The sequence below is a fragment of the Jaculus jaculus genome, chromosome 15 (assembly GCF_020740685.1).
Source record: "Jaculus jaculus isolate mJacJac1 chromosome 15, mJacJac1.mat.Y.cur, whole genome shotgun sequence".
NCBI lineage: Eukaryota > Metazoa > Chordata > Mammalia > Rodentia > Dipodidae > Jaculus > Jaculus jaculus.
The window spans coordinates 22,095,733-22,117,420 of NC_059116.1; the positions used below are offsets into that span (position 1 = coordinate 22,095,733).

General features: G+C 44.6%; 1 protein-coding gene across 2 annotated transcripts; it reads left to right on the forward strand.

Moving 5' to 3' along the window:
* The first annotated feature begins 981 nt into the window (after nucleotides 1–981).
* On the forward strand, nucleotides 982–19,155 carry Snrpd1 (small nuclear ribonucleoprotein D1 polypeptide). 2 transcript variants are annotated; one of them, XM_004654826.3, is made up of 4 exons: nucleotides 982–1,151; nucleotides 14,299–14,375; nucleotides 16,392–16,583; nucleotides 18,978–19,155. In XM_004654826.3, exons 1-4 carry the CDS (start codon nucleotides 1,138–1,140, stop codon nucleotides 19,052–19,054), a joined length of 360 nt encoding a protein of 119 aa, XP_004654883.1. In that variant the 5' UTR covers nucleotides 982–1,137; the 3' UTR covers nucleotides 19,055–19,155. The 2 variants fall into 2 exon arrangements, with proteins under 2 accessions (XP_004654883.1, XP_044991017.1); XM_045135082.1 differs by lacking the exon at nucleotides 982–1,151 and adding an exon at nucleotides 12,679–12,801.
* The last annotated feature ends 2,533 nt before the right edge of the window (nucleotides 19,156–21,688 follow it).

Sequence of the window (21,688 nt, forward strand, 5' to 3'; positions counted from 1 at the left end):
GCTTTACCTGGGTACTGGGGAATTGAACCCAGGCCAACAGACTTTGCAGGCAAGCACCTTTAACTGCTGAGCCATCTCCCCATCCCGGAAGTCAGAGTTTAAAGAAATCCCATGGCTTAGCGGATAAAGTGTTTGCCCGCAAAGCCAAAGGACCCAGGTTGAATTCCCCAGGACCCAAGTTAGCCAGATGCACAAGGGGGTGCATGGAGCTCGTTTGCAGTGGCTGGAGACCCTGGCGTGCCCATTTTCTCTCTCTCCGTCTCCCTCTTTCTCTGTCAAGTAAATAAATAAAGTGATCCCAGCACTTGGGAGGCAGAGGCAGGAGGATTACCATGAGTTCAAGGCCACCCTGAGACTACATAGTGAATTCCAGGTCAGCCTTGGCTAGAGTGAGACCCTACTTTGAAACCCCCCCAAAAAGGGGGTCTGGACAAATGGCTTAGCAGTTAAGCGCTTGCCTGTGAAGCCTAAGGACCCTGGTTCAAGGTTGGATTCCCCAACACCCACGTAAGCCAGATGCACAAGGGGGAGCACGCATCTGGAGTTCGTTTGCAGTGGCTGGAGGCCCTGATGCGCCCTTTCTCTCTCTCTCTCTCTCCCTCCCTCTCTCTCTCTCTCTCTCTCTCTCTCTCTCTCTCTCTCTCGGTGCGTCGCTCTCAAATAAATAAACAAAATAAACCAAAAAAAAATTTTTTAAGTAAAAAATAGAATAGAATTAGGCTTATCGCAGAACTCTTCGTTCGAACATATATATGTTTGGTACTTTGTCCCTGCGCCCTTTTTGGCTGAAGCATGGTAACTGCGGTCATGACTCCTCACTGGAGCCAATGTCTTCCAATCCCGCCGCCGCCAGGAAATTTCTTCCTAAAACCAGCGCCCAGGCCCCTCACAGGGTGCAATTCACCCCTCCCGTCACTAGGGGCGGCGTTCGCGCTCTTCGCGGCCGGAAGGCAGCGCGGCGCCGCGCGACACTCTACGTTTCCCGCCTCGCTTCCGCCGGTCGCCGCGCGCTCTTTACGTCGTGGAGTCCGTGCAGGAGGCATTTCCGGCCATTCAAACTCGTTTTAAGTCGCTCGGTGTGCCGGAGGGGTAGCATTCAGTGTCCACTCGGACCCAAAGGGAGGCGGCGCCGCTAGGATGAAGCTCGTGAGGTGAGGGGGTGGGGGTGGGGAGGCCCTTCCACCTCCAAGCGGGGCGAGGGCAGGGAGCCAGGGCTTGGGGCCTGGTCGGAGGAGGCCGGGCCGCCGCGATGGCGGGGAAGCGGGAAAGCCGCGTGCGCGGCCTGCTAACGGCGCCCGCCGCTCCGGGGCGCGCGCGCCCATCTCGGCGGTGCCGAGGAGTGCCCGAGCCCCCGGCTAAGGGTCCGGGCCGCGCCAGGCTCCGTGAGGTTTCCAGAACGTCAAGGCCGAGCCGCTTTCTTGTCGACCCAGAGGCCTTAAAGGTGCAGGCAGCGGCCCATTGCCATTGCGAGTCTGTGCAAGCTAGCTGCACTTAGGACAGTGTAGAAAGAAATAGCAGGACCCGTGTCGGGGAACGACGCCGCCCGTTTGCAGAATGTTTTAACTCAGGGTTGCGTTTACAAACTTGTGGATTTTAATATGTAGTTGTTGTTTTTTTTTTTTTTTCCCGAGGTAGGGTTTTACTGTAGTCTCAGGCTGGCCTCGAACTCATGGCGATCCTCCTACCTCTGCCTCCCTAGTGCGCCAACACGCCCGGCTTTTTTTTTTTTAAGTATATATATTTATGATTGATTATTGGAACTACATGACCCGTTCGTGTAGGTCTTTAGTTCGTGAAAGTCACCCAGGGTGGGGCATAAGTCGACTTCATACCTGATGATCGCAGGTGATAAATGTTCCCCTGTTTTTATTTCATTCTGTTGGTTAGTGGAACTGTTTGCCAGAATAAGGAATTAACTACTAACTATAAATAGATCTGAGCATAGGGGCAGAGAGACTAGATGGAAATACGTAGTGTCTTTTCCATTGGATCAAGGATTGTAGTTGTTGACCAAACTGTTATTGGACACCTGTATACTGTACACATATAATAGAGTGCTTTATAAGCATCGTCCCTGCTGTTTTTGAACTGTTTTTTTTTTTTTCCCTGAAGACAGAATAGATAAGTAACTTTTTTTCCTCCTGGGGGGGGGGTGTTCTTGTAGAGAAGACATTGAGGATAGTTTTAGCGATTTATGTATTTATTTACCTATCGAGTGATTGGTTGGTTGGGGTCCTAGAGGTGGAACCTAAGGCTTCCAGCAATTACCGTACAACTGGGGCTACAGGGCTAGCCCCAAGTTCCTTGTTTTGGGGTTTTCTAGGTAGGGTCTTGATCTAGCCCATGCTGGCTTTAAACTCAGAGATCCTCTTACCTCTGCTTTCTGAGCGCTGAGATTGAAGGCATGTGTTACCACGCCTGGCCTTTTCTGTAATTTATTTCTTTATTGTTTTTCCTGAGGTACGGTCTCACTCAATTCAGGCTGACCTGGAATTCACTCTGTATGCTCAGGGTGGCCTCGAACTCACGAGGATCCTCCTACATCTGCCTCTGAGTGCTGGAATTAAAGGTGTGTGCCACCACACTGGCTAGTCTCTCTTACTCTCTTATTTTGATGCCATCATCTTTTCCTCCTATTATTAGGGTCTTGTGGAGGTAGTGCTAGGTACTGAGAGGACATGGTTATCAAGGCCAATTTCTGTCTAACAATTGCATTGTAAGCAGTCCTTTACTTCCTTTGGCTCTTACATTCTTTCCACCACCTCTTCTGCAATGGGCCCTGAGTCTTGGAAGGTGTGACAGACTTTGTGGTGCTGAATACTCCTGTCACTTCTCAGCACCATAGTGCCTTTTGGGACATCCCAGTGGTCATGGCCATCTGAAAAGAGGAGCTTCTCTGACCAAAAGTGAGAGTAGCAGTAATATATGGGTACAGCTTATAATTTCATTCCTGTGTGTGTGTGTGTGTGTGTATCTCAGGTAGAGTTTCACTCTAGCTCAGGCTGATCTGGAATTCACTATGTAGTCTCAGGGTGGCCTTGAACTCATAGCAAATTTCCTACCTCAGCCTCCCAAGTGCTAGGATTAAAAGGTGTGCGTCACTACACCTGGTTTAACAAATATTTTATGTAAATGAAAGAGAGAGAGAGAATAGGCACAGCAGGGCCTCTGGCCACTGCAAAGGAACTCCAGACGAATTGCCACTTTGTATATCTGGCATTACATAGGTATTGGGGAATCCATCTCAGGCCTTCAGGTTCTGCAACAAAGCACCCTTAAACTGCTGAGCCATCTGTCCAGCTCTAGTCTGCATTTTTTTAAGCTTTGTATTAACAGCTTCCATAAGTATAGACAATAAAACTGTGATAGTTCCCTTCGTCCACTCCCATTCCCACTTCTCACATCCACCCTTTCCCTTCCAATTGATCTCTTTTATTTTGATGTTACCATTTTTTCCTTCTATTATGGAGGTCTTAGGTAGGTAGATTCAGGCACTGTGAGGTCATGAATATTGAGGCCATTTTTGTGTCTGGAAAAGTGCATTGTAAGCAGTCCTACCCTTCCTTTGGCTCTTACATCTTTCTGCCACCACTTCTGTAACAGACTACAAACCTTGGAGGGTGTGATAGGGGTGTTTCAGTGCTGAACCCCTCTCTGTTACTACTTCTCAGTGCTGGGGTGCCTTTTTTTTTTTTAAATAAGCCTTTCATATAAAAAATATTTTTATTTATTTACTTGAGAAAGAGGTAGAGACATAGAGAATGGGCATGCCAATGTTTCCAGCCAATGCAAACAAACTTCATATGCATGCACCACCTACATTTGGTTTATGTGGGTTCTGGAGAATTGAACCTGGGTCCTTAGGGTTTGCAGGCAAGCAACTTACCACTAAGCCATCTCTCCAGCCCTGTGGTGCCTTTGGAGTCACCCCAGTGGTCACTGCCATCTGAAAAGAGAAGTTTCTTTTCTAACCAAAAATGAGAGAAGCATCGAATATGGGTATAATCATTAAGAAAAGTGCTAACAAAGCAGTTTGGTGGGCCTAATACATGCACTTAGCCAGACACCAGCAGGTGTTACTTCACTAGGGCTGTGACCTTCCCTCGCCACAGACTTTTGACGCGGGTTTTAGTACCAGGCCTGTACTCCCTCTGGTGGAGCAGGCCTCCAATCCAGTTAGCGAGCAGTTGGTTTCCTCCACAACAGACATGGCACTAGTGCAGCAGTTGGCACATTTTAAGTAAATTCAGTCCTACTTTATTTTTATTATTTATTTGAGAGCATGAAGCAGAGGAAGAGAGAGCGAGAGACAGAAAGAAAGAAAAGAAAAGAAAAGAAAGAAAGAGAAAGAAAGGGCTTACCAGGTGCTCCAGCCACTGCACACAAACTCTAGCTGCATGCACCACCTTGTACATCTGGTTTACCTGGGTCCTGGGGTGTTGAACCGAGGTCCTTTTGCTTTGCAGGCAAGTTCCTTAACCACTAAGCCATCTCTTCAGCCCCTAGTTGGCACTTTTGGCCTAGCCAGTCTTAGGGTTTGCAGGGTCCACTCCTGTTTCCAACTGTAGATGTTTTTTCTCTCCCAAAGGGTTGCATGCAGCCTAAGCAGCGTAGTCTTTGGCAATAGGGTTTTACCGTCTAGTTCTGGTGAGCAGCCAAGACCTCCCCTATGGGGCTGGGGTTGTAGATGTGCAAGGCCCATTTTTTTTTATCTTTTCACAATTTTTATTAACATTTTCCATGATTATAAAAAATACCCCATGGTAATACCCTCTCCTCTTGCACTTTCCCCTTTGAAATTCCATTTTCCATCATATTACCTCCCCACCTCAATCATTCTACTTACATATATACAATACCAACCTATTAAGTACCCTCCTCCCTTCCTTTCTCTTCCCTTTATATATCTTTTTAACTTACTGGCCTCTGCTACTAAGTATTTTCCTTCTCATGCAGAAGCCCAATCATCTGTAGCTAGGATCCACATATGAGGGAGAACATGTGGCGCTTGGCTTTTTGGGCCTGGGTTACCTCACTTAGTATAATCCTTTCCAGATCCATCCATTTTTCTGCAAATTTCATTTTTCTTTACTGCTGAGTAGAACTCCATTGTATAAATGTGCCACATCTTCATTATCCACTCATCAGTTGAGGGACATCTAGGCTGGTTCCATTTCCCAGCTATTATAAATTGAGCAGCAATAAACATGGTTGAGCATGTACTTCTAAGGAGATGAGATGAGTCCTTAGGATATATGCCTAGGAATGCTATAGCTGAGTCATATAGTAGATCAATCTCTAGCTGTTTCAGGAACCTCCACACTGTTTTCCACAATGGCTGGACCAGATTTCATTCCCCCCAACAGTGTAGAAGAGTTCCTTTTTTTCCACATCCCCGCCAACATTTATGATCCTTTGTTTTCATGATGGTAGCCAATCTGACAGGAGTGAGATGGAATCTCAATGTAGTTTTCATCTGCATTTCCCTGACTAGTGACGTAGAACATTTTTTTAGATGCTTATATGGCAAGGCCCATTTTTAAGGCAGGGCTTTACATTATAGCCTAGGCTAGCCTTGAATTTGTGGTAGTCCTTCAGTGTCACCAATGATGGGTTCTCTTCTATATCCAACAGTTAGGCTTTTTTTCCTAAATAGATTTCTAGTTGAAGCATCATCGTTTGTTGAAACTGTATCTGTGCCTATTGGACTGACTGACTTGCACCTGGGCTCCCCAGTAATCTAGAGGTGAAAGGTGGACAGATGTCTGGTGCTCCCTTTGGAGGTACAAGAGGCCTTGATGCGCTATGCACGTGCAAGTAAGAAAAAAAATATTTTTTGAGAGAGTGAAAGAGGAAGAGAATGGGTGTGCCAGGGCCTCAAGCCACTGTAAACAAATTCCAGACACATGAGCCACTTTGTGCATCTGGCTTACACGGGTCCTGGGAAATTGAACCCACGTCCTTTGCTTTGCAGGCAAAAAAGCCTTAAACGCTAAGCCTTCTCCCCAGTCCCATAAGTATATTTTTTAAGTTGACCATATAGATGTGAGTCTGTTTGTTTACTGACCTGCTTGTTCCTTATGATCCTGTTACTGTTTATTTATCTGAGACAGGGAGAGAAAGAAAATGGGCATGCCAGGGCCTTCAGCAGCCGCAAATGAACTGCAGAAGCATGAGCCAATTGTGCATCTGGCTTATGTAGGTCCTGGGGAATTGGACCTGAGTCCTTTGGCTTTGTAGGCAAGTGCCTTAACTGCTAAGCCATCTCTCCAGCCCAAACGTGATCTTCTGTGGGGCTGAGGCGATAGGTCAGTCAGTAAGTGCTTGTCTTACAAGCAGGAGGACCTGAACCACATCAGTAATGCTGGTGTAGTGCCACTCACTTGTAATTCCAAGCAGAGGCAGGTGGATCCCTGAATTGTCAATCCCTAATTGTCAATCTCCAGGTCAGTGAGAGACCCTGTCTTCAAAAAGTGGTCAGAGGTGGGGAGGGGTATGATGGAGGATGGAGTTTGAAAGGGGAGAGTGGGGGGAGGGAAGGTATTAACATGGGGTATCTTTATAATCATGGAAGTTGTTAATAAAAATTTGGAAGAAAAAAAGTGGTCAGAGGGCTGGAAGGATTGCTTAATGGTTAGAGCACTTGTCTGCAAAGCCTAAGAACCCAGCTTCAATTCCCCAGGACCCATATAAGCCAGATGCACAAGGGGGCGCATGCATCTGGAGTTAGTTTGCAGTGGCTGGAGGCCCTGACATGCCCATTCTCTCTCTTTCTCTGTCAAATAAACAAATAAAAATAAAAAGGTGATCAGAGCTGAGCGTGGTGGTGCACACCTTTAATCCTAGCAGAGGTTGGAGGATCACCATGAGTTCGAGGACGCCCTCAGACTACATAGTCAATTCCAGGTCAGCCTGGGCTAGAGTGAAACTGTACCTCAGGGGAAAAAGTGATCCTCATGCTTGAGGATCAATACCCTCATGGCTTCCATGTGCACATACATGCATGTACACGTGCAGAAAATTGATCTTTTTAGATGTCTGCCCTCAGTTTTCTTTACAATATGAGTATGGCTTTAGCACTCTTAATTCAGCAATGGGACTTCCTTCTGTGTTTCCTAATACTAGAATTTGATCCCAGGGCTTCACCTGTTCTGGCCAAATGTTCTACTGCCAAGCTGTACCTGTTGAGCCATTTTCCCAGCCCCTCTAGCCCTCTTTATTTGTATTTACTTATTTATTTATTTTTGTTGTTGTTTTTTTGGAGACAGGGTCTCACTCTAGCCAGGTTAGCCTGGAATTCACTAGGTAGTCTCAGGGTGCCCTCGAATATATGAGGATCCTCCTACCTCTGCCTCCTGAGTGCTGGGATTAAAGGCCTACACCACCATGCTTGGTTTAACCCTCTTTGTTTTTTATTTTTATTTATTTTTTCAAGGTAGGGTCTCACTCTAGCTCTGGCTGACCTGGAATTAACTCTATTCTCAGAGTGGGTTTGAACTCACATGGCAATCCTTCTACCTCTGCCTCCCAAGTGCTGGGATTAAAGGCATGTGCCCCCACGCCTGGCCTGGCTTAACCCTCTTTGTTTTTGAGTCATGGGCTCACTTGGACTCAGTGGCTCATGCTGACTTTGAACTTAGTATTTTCTTGCCTTAGCCTTTTTTTTTTTTAATTTTTTATTTATTTATTTCAGAGCGACAGACACAGAGAGAAAGACAGATAGAGGGAGAGAGAGAGAGAATGGGCGCGCCAGGGCTTCCAGCCTCTGCAAACGAACTCCAGACGCGTGCGCCCCCTTGTGCATCTGGCTAACGTGGGACCTGGGGAACTGAGCCTCGAACCGGGGTCCTTAGGCTTCACAGGCAAGCGCTTAAATGCTAAGCCATCTCTCCAGCCCTTGCCTTAGCCTTTTAAGTAGCTGTTATTACAGCCTGTGCCACCAGGCCCAGCTGTCCTAAGGGAATTACTTCTTTTTCATTTTTTAATTTTTATTTATTTGAGAGCGACAGAGAAAGAGAGGGAGAGAGAATGGGCATGCCAGGGCCTCCAGCCACTGCAAACGAACTCTAGAAGCATGCACCATCTTGTGTATCTGGCTCATGTGGGTCCTGGGGAATCAAGCCTTGAACCAGGGTCCTTAGGCTTCACAGACAAGTGCTTAACTGCTAAGCCATCTCCAGCCCCTTTTTAATTTATTAATCCATTAGTATCTGTAATTACTTTGTATCTTGTTTTGTTTCTTTTTATTTTATTAGAGAGAGAGAATGGGCATTTCTCTAGCCTCTGCAAATGAACTCCAGGTGCATGCTGCACCATGTGCATCTGGGTTACATGGGTTCTGGGAAATCAAACCTGGGTCCTTAGATGTTGCAGGCAAGTAAGTGCCTTAACTGATAAGCCATCTCTCCAGCCCATCATTCTGTTTCTCACTCACAAGTCTTGCTTGTTTTTTTTTTTTTTTTTTTCTTTCCCTATCGTGTGTTTCCAGTCTCCACCAGGATCTGACTCCCCAGTCATGCTATGTGTACTGTGTTCTTGGAATGCTTTTGTAGTCTCCACTGTATTTTGCAATTACCGTCATATTAACATACAGACCTTGAGCCCCTGTAGAGTCCCAGCTTATTCATGTTCAGCCAAACACAGTAGCTCACACCTAGAATCCCAGCATTCTGGAACCCGAGGCAGAAAGGTTACCACAAATTTGAGGCCATCCAGGGCTACACATAGCAAGACCCTGTCTCAAGAAAGAGAGAAAAGTTACCAAGATGAAATCCTTATTACCAAGCATAGGAATGATGACATACTTATCCAAGAAATATCTTTGGAATGTGTTTTGATTTTTTTTTTTCCCAGAGGGTTTTTGCTTCATATAACAGATTAACTGATAGCTGCATTATTTTATTTACTTTGATCCTGCATATTTCCAAAAATAATTTGAAGAACTGTCACAGTGAAAGTTACTACTAAGCAGGAAAATTAAAAATAAAACCAAAGACTTGGTGGAAGGAAGCCACTGGATCAGAATTCTAGGCTAATAAACAGCTCATTGAAAGAGCCTCCTTTTTTGCTTGGGTGTGGTGTGTGTTCATGCGCACATGCCCTTTTGGTGCCCTTGTGCTCACCTGTAGCAGGGAGCACTCGCCTGCTGTGGCTGGAGCATTTTAGCCAGTTTCTTTTTTTTTTCTTTTCAAATTATTTTTTATTAACAACTCTCATGGTTATAAAAAAATGTCCCGTGATGATACCCTCCCTCCATCTCCACTTTTCCCTTTGAAACTCCACTCTCCACCATATCTCCCTCCCCAATCAGTCTGTCTTTTATTTTGATGTCATCATCTTTTCCTCCTGTTATGATGGTCTTATGTGGGTAGTGTCAGGCACTGTGAGGTCATGGATATCCAGGCCATTTTGTGACTGGGGGAGCATGTTGTAAGGAGTCTTATCCTTCCTTTGTCTCTTACATTCTTTCCACCACCTCTTCCGTAATAGACCCTGAGCCTTGGAAGGTGTGATAGAGATACTGCAGTGCTGAGCATTCCTGTCACTTTTCTTTCCAGCACCATGATGCCTTCTGAGTCATCCCAAGGTCTCTGCCACCTGAAAAGAGAAGATTCTGTACCAAAAGTGAGAGTAGCATTAATATAAGGGTATGAACATTAGTAGAAGTGCTTACTGGGCAGTTTGATGAGCACAGTATATTTAGCCAGACAGCAGCAGGCGTTACACCCCTAGGGCTCATGACTACCTCTCTTGTAGGTTTTTAGAATCAGGGATGTATTCCTTCCCATGGAGCAGACCTCCAGTCCAATTAGAGGGTGGTTGGTTTCCACCATGACAGACACGCCACTATTGCACCCATTGGCTCATTTGGCCTGGCTAGCCAATTATAAGGCTTGCAGCGTCTACTGTTGAGTGTCTTCACTGGTGATTTCTTTTTCTCCCGTTGAACTGCATGCAGTGTGGCTTCTTCCAGCTTTCTGTCAGCTGGTCTACATGGAGGAGGTTATCCGCTCAGTTCCAGCAGGATTTCTCAGTGGCCTTGCAGCCCAAGTATGTGGAGTCTTCAGCAATAGGGTCTTACCATCTAGTCCTGGTGGGAAACCAAGGACCTAAGTCTTAGCCAGAGTTTCTTACTAATACTGGAGCTTACTGTTTTTCACGAGTCCAGGCGATTCCCTGATCTCTGCTCCCCTTTGTAGGACTGGGGATTACAGGTATGCATGGCCAGCCCAGCTATTACATGGGATCTATAGATTGTAATTTAGATCTATTCCAACCCTTGTGCTTGCCCAGGAAGCACATATAACAGCTGCACTCTCTATCTAGCCTGAAACTTTACTTTTTGAAAAGGATTCAATACACATGCATTAGTATTTTTAGTTTAGGGTTTGATGTATCCAAAAGTAAGTAATTTTGAGATGGCCATCAATACCATTAGAAAGGGTGGCATTATGAGGTTGGCTTGCCTTTGGTTATTCAAACATTCAGCCAGTATTCATTGTTAATAGCCCAGGTCTAGCTGTAGAGAGGGCCCGATCCTTATTCTCACAGTAGACTGGTGGGGGGAATAGAATAGGCAATAGGATATGTGTCCTTCGGTGTGGGTGCTGTTACAGTGTACAAAGAATATTGTAGACTGCCGGGTATGGTGGTGCATGCCTTTAATCCCAGCATTCCGGGAGGCTGAGGTAGGACTATAGCTGTGAGTTCAAGGCCATCCTGAGACTACAGTGAATTCCAGGTCAGCTGGGCTAGGGTGAGACCCTACTCACAAAATAAAAAATATTGTAGAATAAAGCCAATAGTGGTACATGCCAGTAATTCCATCATTTTGGGAGGTAGAAGCAGGAGGATCAAGAGTTCATAGTCTTTTTTTTTCTCAATTTTTATTAACATTTTCCATGATTATAAAAAATATCCCATGGTAATACCCCCCCCCCCACTTTCCCCTTTGAAATTCCATTCTCCATCATATCTCCTCCCCATCTCAGTCTTTTATTTTGATGTCATGATCTTTTCCTCCTCTTACGATGGTCTTGTGTAGGTACTGTCAGGCACTGTGAGGTCATGGATATCCAGGTCATTTTGTGTCTCGAGGAGCATGTTGTAAGGAGTCCTACCCTTCCTTTGGCTCTTACAGTCTTTCTGCCTCCTCTTCCGCATTAGACCCTGAGCCTTGGAAGGTGTGATCGAGTTGTTATTCAGTACTCCAGTCACTTCTTTCCAGCACTATGATACCTTCTGAATCATCCCAAGGTCACTGCCATCTGAAAAGAGAAGATTCTCTACCCAAAGTGAGAGTAGCATTAATATAAGGGTATAAATATTAAGAGAAGTGCTTACTGGGCAGTTTGATAAGCATAGTATATACATTTTTCCAGACATCAGCCGATGTTACACCCCTAGGGCTCATGACTACCCTGTTTTAAGTGTTCAGTATCAGGGATGTATTCCCTCCCATGGAGCAGGCCTCCAGTCCAATTAGAGGGCAGTTGGTTTCCACCATGACAGACCTGCCACTATTGCACCCGTTGGCTCATTTGGCCTGGCTGGCCAATTATAAGGCTTGCTCTGTCCGCTGTTGAGTATCTTCACTGGTGGTATCTCTCTCCCATAAGAGTTCAGTCTTTTAAAGGCACCATAGTACTGAAAAGGGACAGAGGGAGTGTTCTACACTGAGACATCGCCAACACACCCTCCAAGGCTCAGGGTCCATTGTGGAAGAGTTGGTAAAAAGAATGTAAGAGCCAAAGTAAGGGTAGGACTGCTTACAATGCTGTCTTCTAGACAAAATGGCCTGACTATCCATGACCTCGCAATGCCTGATACTACCTACACAGGACCCTCGTGATAGGAGGAAAAGATAATATCAAAATAAAAGGCTAGGGCTGGGGAGATGGCTTAGCAGTTAAGGCGCTTGCCTGCAAAGTCAAAGGACCTCTGTTCAGTTTCCCCGGGATCCACATAAGCCAGATGCACAAGGTGGCGCATGCATCTGGAGTTTGTTTGCAGTGGCTGGGAGCCCTAGCACTCTCATTCTCTCTCTCTCAATTAAATAAATGGAGCCGGCTGTGGTGGCGCACGCCTTCAATCCCACTACTTGGGAGCTGAGTTGGGAGGATTGCCATGAGTTTGAGGCCACCCTGAGAATTCCAGGTCTGCTTGAGTTAGAGTGAGACTCTACCTCGAAAATCCCCCCACCAAAGAAACAAATAAGTAAAAATAATTTTTTTTAAAAAAGACTAATTGAGAGGGGTAGGGGATATGATGGAGGATAGATTTTTGAAGGGGAAAGTGGGGGGGGAGGAATTATCATGGTTTATTGTCTATAATTATGGAAGCTGTCATAAAAAATTCAGAGTTGAACCTGAGTCAATTATGAGAACCTGCCTCCAGTAAATATGTGTATCAGAGTAGAAAGTATGTATAGAAAGTGTATATGTAGTGATGTTATGGAATTATTTCATCACCTGTGATTGTGGTATTACGCTTACAAGAGAACATCCTCATTCAAAACTACATACTAAAGTATATGCCTACAACTATCAGGTAGTAAAATGGTCATGTGAGTTCTGTGTTGAAAGGTAGCGAGGGGGAGGAATGACAACGTTTTAATAATTTGAACCCTTCAATTTTTCTTTCTGTTCTGTGTACAGTATAATAAAAAATGAAGGAAACAGCCTAGATGAAATGAGGAATAGATGAGTTATTCAGTATGCGTAGAGACAACTGCTGTCCACTTGAGGAAAAGAATGAAAGCAGATTTTTACCTCATACTCACAGGAAAGAAAAGAATTCCAGGTAGATTAAATTTATAAATATAAAACTAAATGAAAAAAAACCCTGTTTATAATATAGTCTTGGCCTGGTTAACATATTAAAGCTTATGCCCCCCAAAGGACTGACAGATTTGACAGGATAAAACAGGAAAGAAAGCACGCCAGGTGTGGTAGCTGCACTTGGGAGGCTGAGCTGTGCCGTTTGAGGCCAGCCTGAGTAACTCAGAAGACATAGTCTCAACAAAGAAGCAATAGAAAACAAAGCCAGGCGTAGTGGCACGCGTGTACTGCGGGGTGGGCTAGGTAGGAGGGTGCCGAGAGTTCGAGGCCACCCTGACACTACATAGTGAATTGTTTCAGGTCAGCCTGAGCTAGGGGATCTGACCCAGGGCTTGGTGGGCCTTTAATTCTAGTGTGGACCCCCAAGGTGGGTGGTCACGTATCCTCTTGATCTTCTGCCTGCCTTACTTGAAACAATCTCTTGCTGACCCTGGATCCCATTGGTTTTCATCTAGACTGGCCGTCTAGTGAGCCTCAGTGACACTTGTGTGTCTATCCCACTCAGCTCTGGAGTTACAGGCATGTGTGATCACACCTACTTTTTTTAGTGCTGGGGGTCAAATTCAGGTCCTAATGCTTGCATAGCAAGTTTCCTTACCCTCTGGTGCAGTCAGCTTCAAGCTGCTGTATAAACTCTGACTAAGAGCAGCTTGTGGGAGGAAAGGGGTTATTTTGGCTTACAGGCTTGAGGGGAAGCTCCATAATGGCAGGGAAAATGATGGCATGAGCAGAGGGTGGACATCACCTACTGGCCAACATCAGGTGGACCACAGGAACAGGAGAGTGTGCCAAACACTGGCATGAAACTGGCTATAACACCCATAAATCCATCCCCAACAATATACCACCTCCAGAAAGCTTTAATTTCCATTTGCCATCAGCTGGGGACCTAGCATTCAGAACACCTAAGTTTATAGAAGATACCTGAATCAAACCACCACACCCTCTTAGCTATCTCCCTAGGCACCCAGTTTCTTTTTCTTTTCTGTTTTGTTTTTTTTTTTTTAATTTTTTTTAGTTTTTCAAGGTAGGGTCTCACTCTTGCCCAGGCTAACCTGGAAACATGCGTAGTCTCAGGGTGCCTCGAACTTATGGCAGTCCTCCTACCTCTGCCTCCCAAGTGCTGGGATTAAAGTTGTGCGCCACCACACCTGGCCCCAGTTTCATTTTTGTGGCTTAAAATGAGTCTAGGATCTTGAATGTCTTCATTTGAGGTCAGGTTGTATAGTGACTAGAATCGGATTTTAAAGTAAGTTTATTTGGAAATGATGCTTCTTTACAAATACTGAAGGTATGTACACTTGAGGGAATGGAAGGCACTGTGTGGGTTACAATAGGAATTGTCACCGGTAGCATTTAGCAGATTCAGATCATCTAGCAGTTTCACCCTTCCACCTTCACAAGTATGATTTTAAATTGTTAAAGGTGAAAGTCCACGAGTTTATGTCTACTTTTATAGGTTTTTGATGAAATTGAGTCATGAAACTGTAACCATCGAATTGAAGAATGGGACCCAGGTCCATGGAACAATCACAGGTAAGGAGGTGGGTTGTCTTAGAATGTTTGTTTTTGTGTGTCCCCCTTCCATTTGTGGAACAGAAATTCTTTTAGCCTTTTAGTTTGTTTGTTTATTTGAGAGAGAGTAGGAGAGAATGGGCACGCCAGGGCCTCCAGCCAGTGCATATGACCTCCAGATGCATGCAGCACCATGTGCACTAAGTGGTTTCTGGGGAAATCGAACCTGGGTCCTTAGGCTTTGCAGGCAAGTGCCTTAACCGCTAAGCCATCTCTCCGGCCTACTTTTTTTTTAAGTTTGAAATGTTTAAAGTTTATTTGAATGTTTTTTAGGAATATCACTAAAAAACATCAAACATATCTATATACATGAATAAGAACTGTCAAAAATTATTCACAGAACAAAAATCTTTAGAACAAACACAGGTAATAAAATGCAGATATGAATTTCATATATGGAACAATCTTAAGTGGTACTTAGCACAAGCCCGGCATGGTGGATTGCTGTGAGTTCAAGGCCACCTTGGCACTAGAGTGAATTCCAGGTTAGCCTGGGCTAGAGAAAAACCAAAAGTAAATAATAAAATCTTGGGTTTTTTTTGTTGTTGTTGTTCTTTTGTTTTTCGAGGTAGGCTCTTGCTCTAGCCCAGGCTGACCTGGAATTCACTCTATAGTCTCAGAGTGGTCTTGAACTCATGGTGATCCTCCTACCTCATCTTCCCAAGTGTTGGGACTAAAGATGTATACCACCACACCTAGCTAAAAATAATATTAAAAAATATTTATTTGAGAATGGGTTCGCCAAGGCCGCCTGCCATTGCAAACAAACTCCAGATGCATGTGCCACTTTGTGCATTTGGCTTTACTTGTGTACTGGGGAACTGAATAAGACAAGCAGGCTTTGGAAAGCAAGTACTTTGAACTGCGGAGTCATCATTTCAGTCCTTATGTGGGGTTTTAGTTTGCTGTTGGCTCAAGTGTATTTGGTGAAGGTTCAGACAACGAGGTGCTTCTGCGGTAGTGTCGCATATTTAAACAGAAACCTTGCTTTTATATTTTGCAATAATCAAACTAAAATAAATGGCTTAAACCAGGTGTGATGGTTCGTTTGTACTCTCAGCACTTGGGAGACAGTCAGGAGGATCAGGAGTTGCATATCAGCCAACCTGTGCTACAATGAGATCCTGCCTCAGGAAATAAAAAGTCAGGCGTATTGGTTCACAACTTTAATTCCAGCACTTTGGAGATTGAAGTAGGGGGATTTCACTATGTATATGAAGCCCTGGCTTTGATTCCTAACATTACAGAAATAAAAAAATAAATAATAAATAAAATCCCCAAACAGAAGACCAATTAAACTGGGTATGGTGGTACATACCTGTAATTCCAGCCCTTGGGAGACAGGGATGAGAAGATTGAGTTCAAGGCTAGCCTGGAATACAAGAGTAGACCCTGTCTCAGGAGGATTGGGTAGGAGCCATGTTAAGGACTTGGTAATAAAGAAACGTGCTATGGGACTATAAAGCAAGGTGAGCACGGCTTTGGCGGTGTGTGAGCCGAGGACGTTCTCAGAACCATGGGAGAACCGTGCCCTATGCTCCATCCAAACCTGAGGCCGGGGCTAAAGCCGAGGAACGTGAGTGCAGAGCCCAAGCCGCACTCAGGCCCTCCAGGGTCTGCTAACATTCAGTTCCTTTTTTTTTTTTTCCCCCTAGACATAGGGTCTTAACTCCAGATCGTCCAGGCTGACCCAGAACACACTGCGTAACACTAGTTGGCCTTGAACTCACTCATAGCAATTCTCTTGCCTCAGTTTCTTTGAATGCTGGGATTACAAGTGAATCACTACACTAATACATTTACTGATACAGGCAGTCTTAGCTATGTATTGGGGCTGGGGAATACGCAGGTAAGAGTGCTTTTTACTTGGATGAGGGCCTGAGTCTGATTCCTCAGCATCCGTGCAAACAGCTGTGGCTTGATAGGTCGCCTTTTCTGGGCTAGTAACTACTCTGCCTTTTTTTTTTTTTTCTCTAGGTGTAGATGTCAGTATGAATACACACCTTAAGGCTGTGAAAATGACCTTGAAGAACAGAGAGCCTGTACAGCTGGAAACATTGAGTATCCGAGGGAACAATATTCGGTATTTCATTCTTCCAGACAGCCTGCCTCTGGATACACTACTTGTGGACGTTGAACCCAAGGTGAAGTCTAAGAAGAGGGAAGCTGGTAAGCTTGTAGGGTTATATATGTTTTATGTCTGTATATTTCAATCTTTACCCACTATTCAAATACACTTGCAAACATTAGGGTTTTGTTTGTTTTTGGGTGGTGTTTACGATTTCCTATACAGGCAGGCGTGGTAGTGTACTCCTTTTATCCCAGCACTTGAGGTAGGGTTGCCATGAGTTCAGGCCACCCTGAGATTCCATAGTGAATTCCATTCCAGGTCAGCCTGGGCTAAAGCAAGACTACCCTTGAAAAACCGGGCTGGGTGGGGGACGGGACGGGACGACCATACGCTTAGGCTCACCTGGAATTCACTATGGAGTCTCAGGGTGGCCTTTGAACTCACGGCAATCCTCCTACCTCTGCCTACTGAGTGCTGGGATTGAAGTTGTGCACCATCACGTTCCACCGATGTTGCTTTTGAAAAGACAGGAGATGTTTCAGTGAATAAATTGCCTGCCATGCATGCGTGAGTGCCTGAGTTCAGGTCCCCAGGACCCACATAAAGCTGGACATTGGCACCAGCTTCTGTGGTCCCTGTGTGCCTGCAGTGAGAAGAGATGTAGACACGAGAGTTCCCTAGAATCTCATGGGCCAGGAGCCCACCCGGTGAACACAGCATGCTTCATTCACATGGCTGCCTGCACTCCACACCCATACCTACACCAAAAAGAGAAAGACTGGTGCCATTCTTATAGGGTGGGTAGATGGCTTGGCCTCTCGCTGTTCTCACCAGAAGATTTGAAGAGTGATTCTTTTTAATCACTTCATTCAATTCTTGCCAGAATTTATCACTGGGCCTTATAACTTATTCTCTCTCTGCATTTCTTTGTTCTATCTTCTGAGAAGTATTCTTGACCTTACTTTGTATTCTAACACAAACTTAATTTTCCAGCTTCTGATGTTGATCATTTTTCATATAATCCTGCCCTTATTTGTGGGTATCATAGTCCTCCTTGTCATTAAAAGTATATACTAGGGCATAATTTTAGTTTTGCCCCCCCCCCCTCCTTTTTTTTTTCAAGGCAGGTTCTTACTGTATACTAGTCTGACCTGGAACTCACTGTTAGAGTCCTAGGCTGGCCTCAAATGCCACATTAATCCTCTTTATCTCTGCTTCACCACACCCAGCTTTTTTTACTAATTGGTTATTTTACTAGTAGAAATTGAAAATGCTGGGCTGGAGAGATGGCTTAGCTGTTAAGGCACTTGCCTGCAAAGCCAAAGGACCCAGGTTCACTTCCCCAGGACCCACATAAGCTGGATGTACAAGGTGGCACATGCGGTCTGGAATTTGCTTGCTGCAGCTGGAGGCCCTGACACGCCTGTTCTCTCTCTCTCTCCCTCTCTCTCTCTCTCTCTCTCAAATAAATAAATAATCAAATAAATAAATAAATAAATGGCTGGAGAGATGGCTTAGTGGTTAAGGTGCATGCCTGTGAAGCCTAAGGACCCAGATTCAATTCTCCAGGTCCCACGTAAGCCAGATGTACATGGTGACACATGCATCTGGAGTTCATTTCCAGTGGCTAGAGGCCTGGCATGTCCATTCTCACTCTCCCTCTCTCTGTCTCTAATAAGTAATAAACAAAAATAAAATATTTAATAAATAATTAAAAAAAATAAATTTGAAAACACTACTAATCCCATGTCATTAGCTGTCTGGAGTGAAATAAGCAGTCCCGGTGCTTCGTTCTTTGTTGGTGACAGTGAGCTAGAATTAAGATGACCAGATTCCAGGGATATAGCTGTGTGCATTACAGTTCTAGAATGTGGTTAGGTGAAGTAAGTTATAAGATTCTGATGTTATGCAATTTTTTTTTTTTAAGGTAGGGTCTTGCTTTGTTCCAGGCTGACCTGGAATTCACTACAGGGTGAATCTCAGGGTGGTCTTGAACTCACGGCAGTCTTCCAGCCTAGCCTCTGCCTCCCAAGTGCTGGGATTAAAGGCGTGCACCACCATGCCTAGCTATGATTGTTTTTTTCACATATGAACTTAAACTTTCCTGGCTTTGAATTAACTTGCTGGGATTCTATTTGGTAATTGTGTGAGTACAGTGTTCATCTCACTGAGAATCTCTTTTACAAACTCTGTGAGGCTAAATCATTTACATTTCAGTTTGTGGTAAATTTGAGAAGATGCAAAGAACACGTGTTTCTAAAGAATTTCTCAGTAAGTATTAGGTGAAACAAATGCAGTTGTGTCCCTGCCAGCAGTTCTTGGTTCTGCATAGTACTGGTCCTCATCTGAGAGAAACTGAGTTAAAGTTTCTCATACCATAGCTGCTAACTGAAAGCCATGGGGCTGGGAGAGAGGTGGAGTGTCAGTGCTACTTGGATGCCGGGTGGCCTCGCTGCGGAAGAGAACTTAACCTGCCTTGTTTCTTCCCTCAGTTGCAGGAAGAGGTCGAGGCCGGGGAAGAGGACGAGGACGTGGCCGTGGCAGAGGGAGAGGGGGTCCTAGGCGATAATGTCTCTCAAGATTACTGTTTCAAAGTGTTCGGCAATTTGGGATATTTTTTGTACAGGTTTTGTTTGTTTGTCAGTTTTTAATAAACTTAAATGTGGGATAGAGTTGTCTCCTGATTCTATCAAATTGGAGTTCTACTTGTTTCTGTTGTAGACAGACACTATAGGTAGCACAGCTCTTAGATGCTCGGTCACTGAATTTTAGGAATATGTGAAATAGAAGGGATACCCTTTTTTCCACATGTAGTGTTTATGCATTTTATTTTCTTGATTTATATTTCTTGATTGTGTGAAGCCTTGGAGGTGAAATAAATTCATTTTAGTGTTTGTGAAATTTGAGTCCTTTGGGATGGGACCTGAAACATTCTACCTTCCTATTTTAAGATACTCCATGGAAACCTAGATGTAAAAGTTGATATTGTCTTCTAAATCAGAAGCCATTGGTTTTAGGCTGGAAATATAACTCAGCCATAGAGCCCTGACCTAGCATGACAAAGGCTGTAAGTTCAAATCCCAGTTCTGGAGAGGGGTAAATTACATTGATTATTTTTGTGTGTGTATGTGATTGTTATGGTTTTATTTATTTGTTTATTTGCAAGTAGAGAGATGAGAGAGTGGGCGTCCCGGGCCCTCTAGCCACTTCAGACAAGATCCAGATGTGGGCACGACTTTGGGAATACAACGACACATGGGTACTGGGTTGATAGGCCTTTCAGCAAAGCAGCTAAACCTCTGATTTTTTGAGGTACAGTCTCACTGTAGCCAGGGCAAGCTGGTCTTGAATTCGGCAATTCTCCCACCTCAGCCTCCTGAGTGCTGGGATTAAAGGTGTGTGCCATCAGGACCAGTATTGTTAGTGTGTTCTTTTGTGGTTTTTTGTTGTTGTTGTTTTGTTTTGTTTTAATGAGAGAGAATTGATAAGCAAGGGCCTCTAAGCCACTGCAGTCAGACTCCAGATACATGTGCCAACTAGTGTGCATGCATGCTTGCATGACCTTTTTGCTTTTCAATGGGTTATTAATAGAATATACCTTTCTGTTCTGAATTAAAATTCCAGATCATGATCTTTGAGTATTTGTGAACAGTGTTGACCTCTTAATGTGGACTGTACCAGTCAGTGGCTCCTTTATCACATATTCTTATGAGTCTTAAAACAAAAGATAAAAGACCATTTTATTTAATAGCAGAATGATTCTAATAGTTTAATAAGGATTTTTAGTTTTTTTTCCCTGTAGGGTTTTGCTCTAGCCTGGGCTGACTTGTAATTCACTGTGTAGTCTCAGAATGGCTTTGAACTCATTACAGTCCTACCTCTGCCTCCCAAGTGCTTTTTGTGTTTTTGAGACAGGGTCTTGTAGTCCAGGCTGTCCTTAAATGCTGACCTTAAACTCCTCATCTTCCTGCCTCCCTCTCCCATGTGTTGGGGATTGGAGATGTAAACGACTACTTTTCACCAGATGCACATGGTGGCACATGCATCTTTAGTTCTTTTTGCAGTGGCTAGAGTCCCTGGCATGCTCATTCTCTCTCTGCCTCAAAATAAGTAAAATGAAATAAAAATTTTAAAAAGGAACATGATTTAAAGGGTGGGAGGCTTGAGAGATGCCTTAGTGGTTAAGGTACTTACTTGCCTGTGAAGCCTTAAGAGCACCTCTTTGAATCTACAGGTCACATAGCCAGATGCAAGTGTGCAACGTCGCACATGCCCACAAGGGGGTATGTGTCAAGTTCATTCACAGCAGCTGAAAGGTACTGGTATGCCCATTTTCTCTCTCTCTGTCCCTTTGTTTCTCTGTGTCAGTCTCAAAAATTTAAACAAAATAGGGCTGGAGAGATGGCTTAGCGGTTAAGCACTTGCCTGTGGAGCCTAAGGACCCCGGTTTGAGTCTCGATTCCTCACGACCCATGTAAGCCAGATGCACAAGGTGGCACATGCACCTGGAGTTCGTTTGCAGTGGCTGGAGACCCTGGCATGCCCATTCTCTCTCTCTCTCTCTGTTGCTCTCAAATAAATTAATTAATTAAATAAACAAAAAAAAATTTAAAGAAAGGTTTCCCAGTACCCACGTAAGCCAGATGCACAAGGTGGCACACGTGTCTAGTGTTCATTTGCAGTGGCTGCAGGCCCTGGTGTGCCCATCCTCCCTCTCTCTGATAAAAAAATTTTGAAAAGCAAAAACACCAAGTGTGGGGTAATGGAGAGATGGGTCAGTGGTTAAGGTGCTTGCCTGCAAGGCCTATATAGACCTGAGTTCAATTCCCCATTACCCACATAAATACAGCCAGATGTACAAAGTGACATATGCATCTGGAGTTCATTTGCAGTGGCTAGAGGTCCTGACCTACCCATACTCCCTCTACGCTCTGTAGTCTCAGCGTGGCCTTGAACTCATGGCGATTCTTACCTCTGCCTTCCTAGTGCTAGAATTAAAGGCATATACCACCACACTGGGTGTTTTGTTTTTTTTTTTTTAAAGCATGTGTTGGACTAAAGGCTGGGGAATTGCTGTGAATTTGAAGTCAGCCTGTCTTAAAAAAATATTGCCGGGTGAGGTGGCGCAAGTCTTTAATTCCAGCACTCTGGAGACAAAGGTGGGATCACTGTGAGTTCAAGGCCACCCGGAGAATAGAAAGTG

Excerpts from the sequence above, each read along its gene's own strand:
- Snrpd1 (XM_045135082.1), top strand. The coding sequence starts at position 12,716 with ATGCGTAGAGACAACTGCTGTCCACTTGAGGAAAAGAATGAAAGCAGA. Across the intron at positions 12,802-14,298 it reads AGGAAAGAAAAGAATTCCAG|GTTTTTGATGAAATTGAGTC; the intron begins GTAGATTAAATT and ends CTACTTTTATAG. Across the intron at positions 14,376-16,391 it reads GGTCCATGGAACAATCACAG|GTGTAGATGTCAGTATGAAT; the intron begins GTAAGGAGGTGG and ends TTTTTTCTCTAG.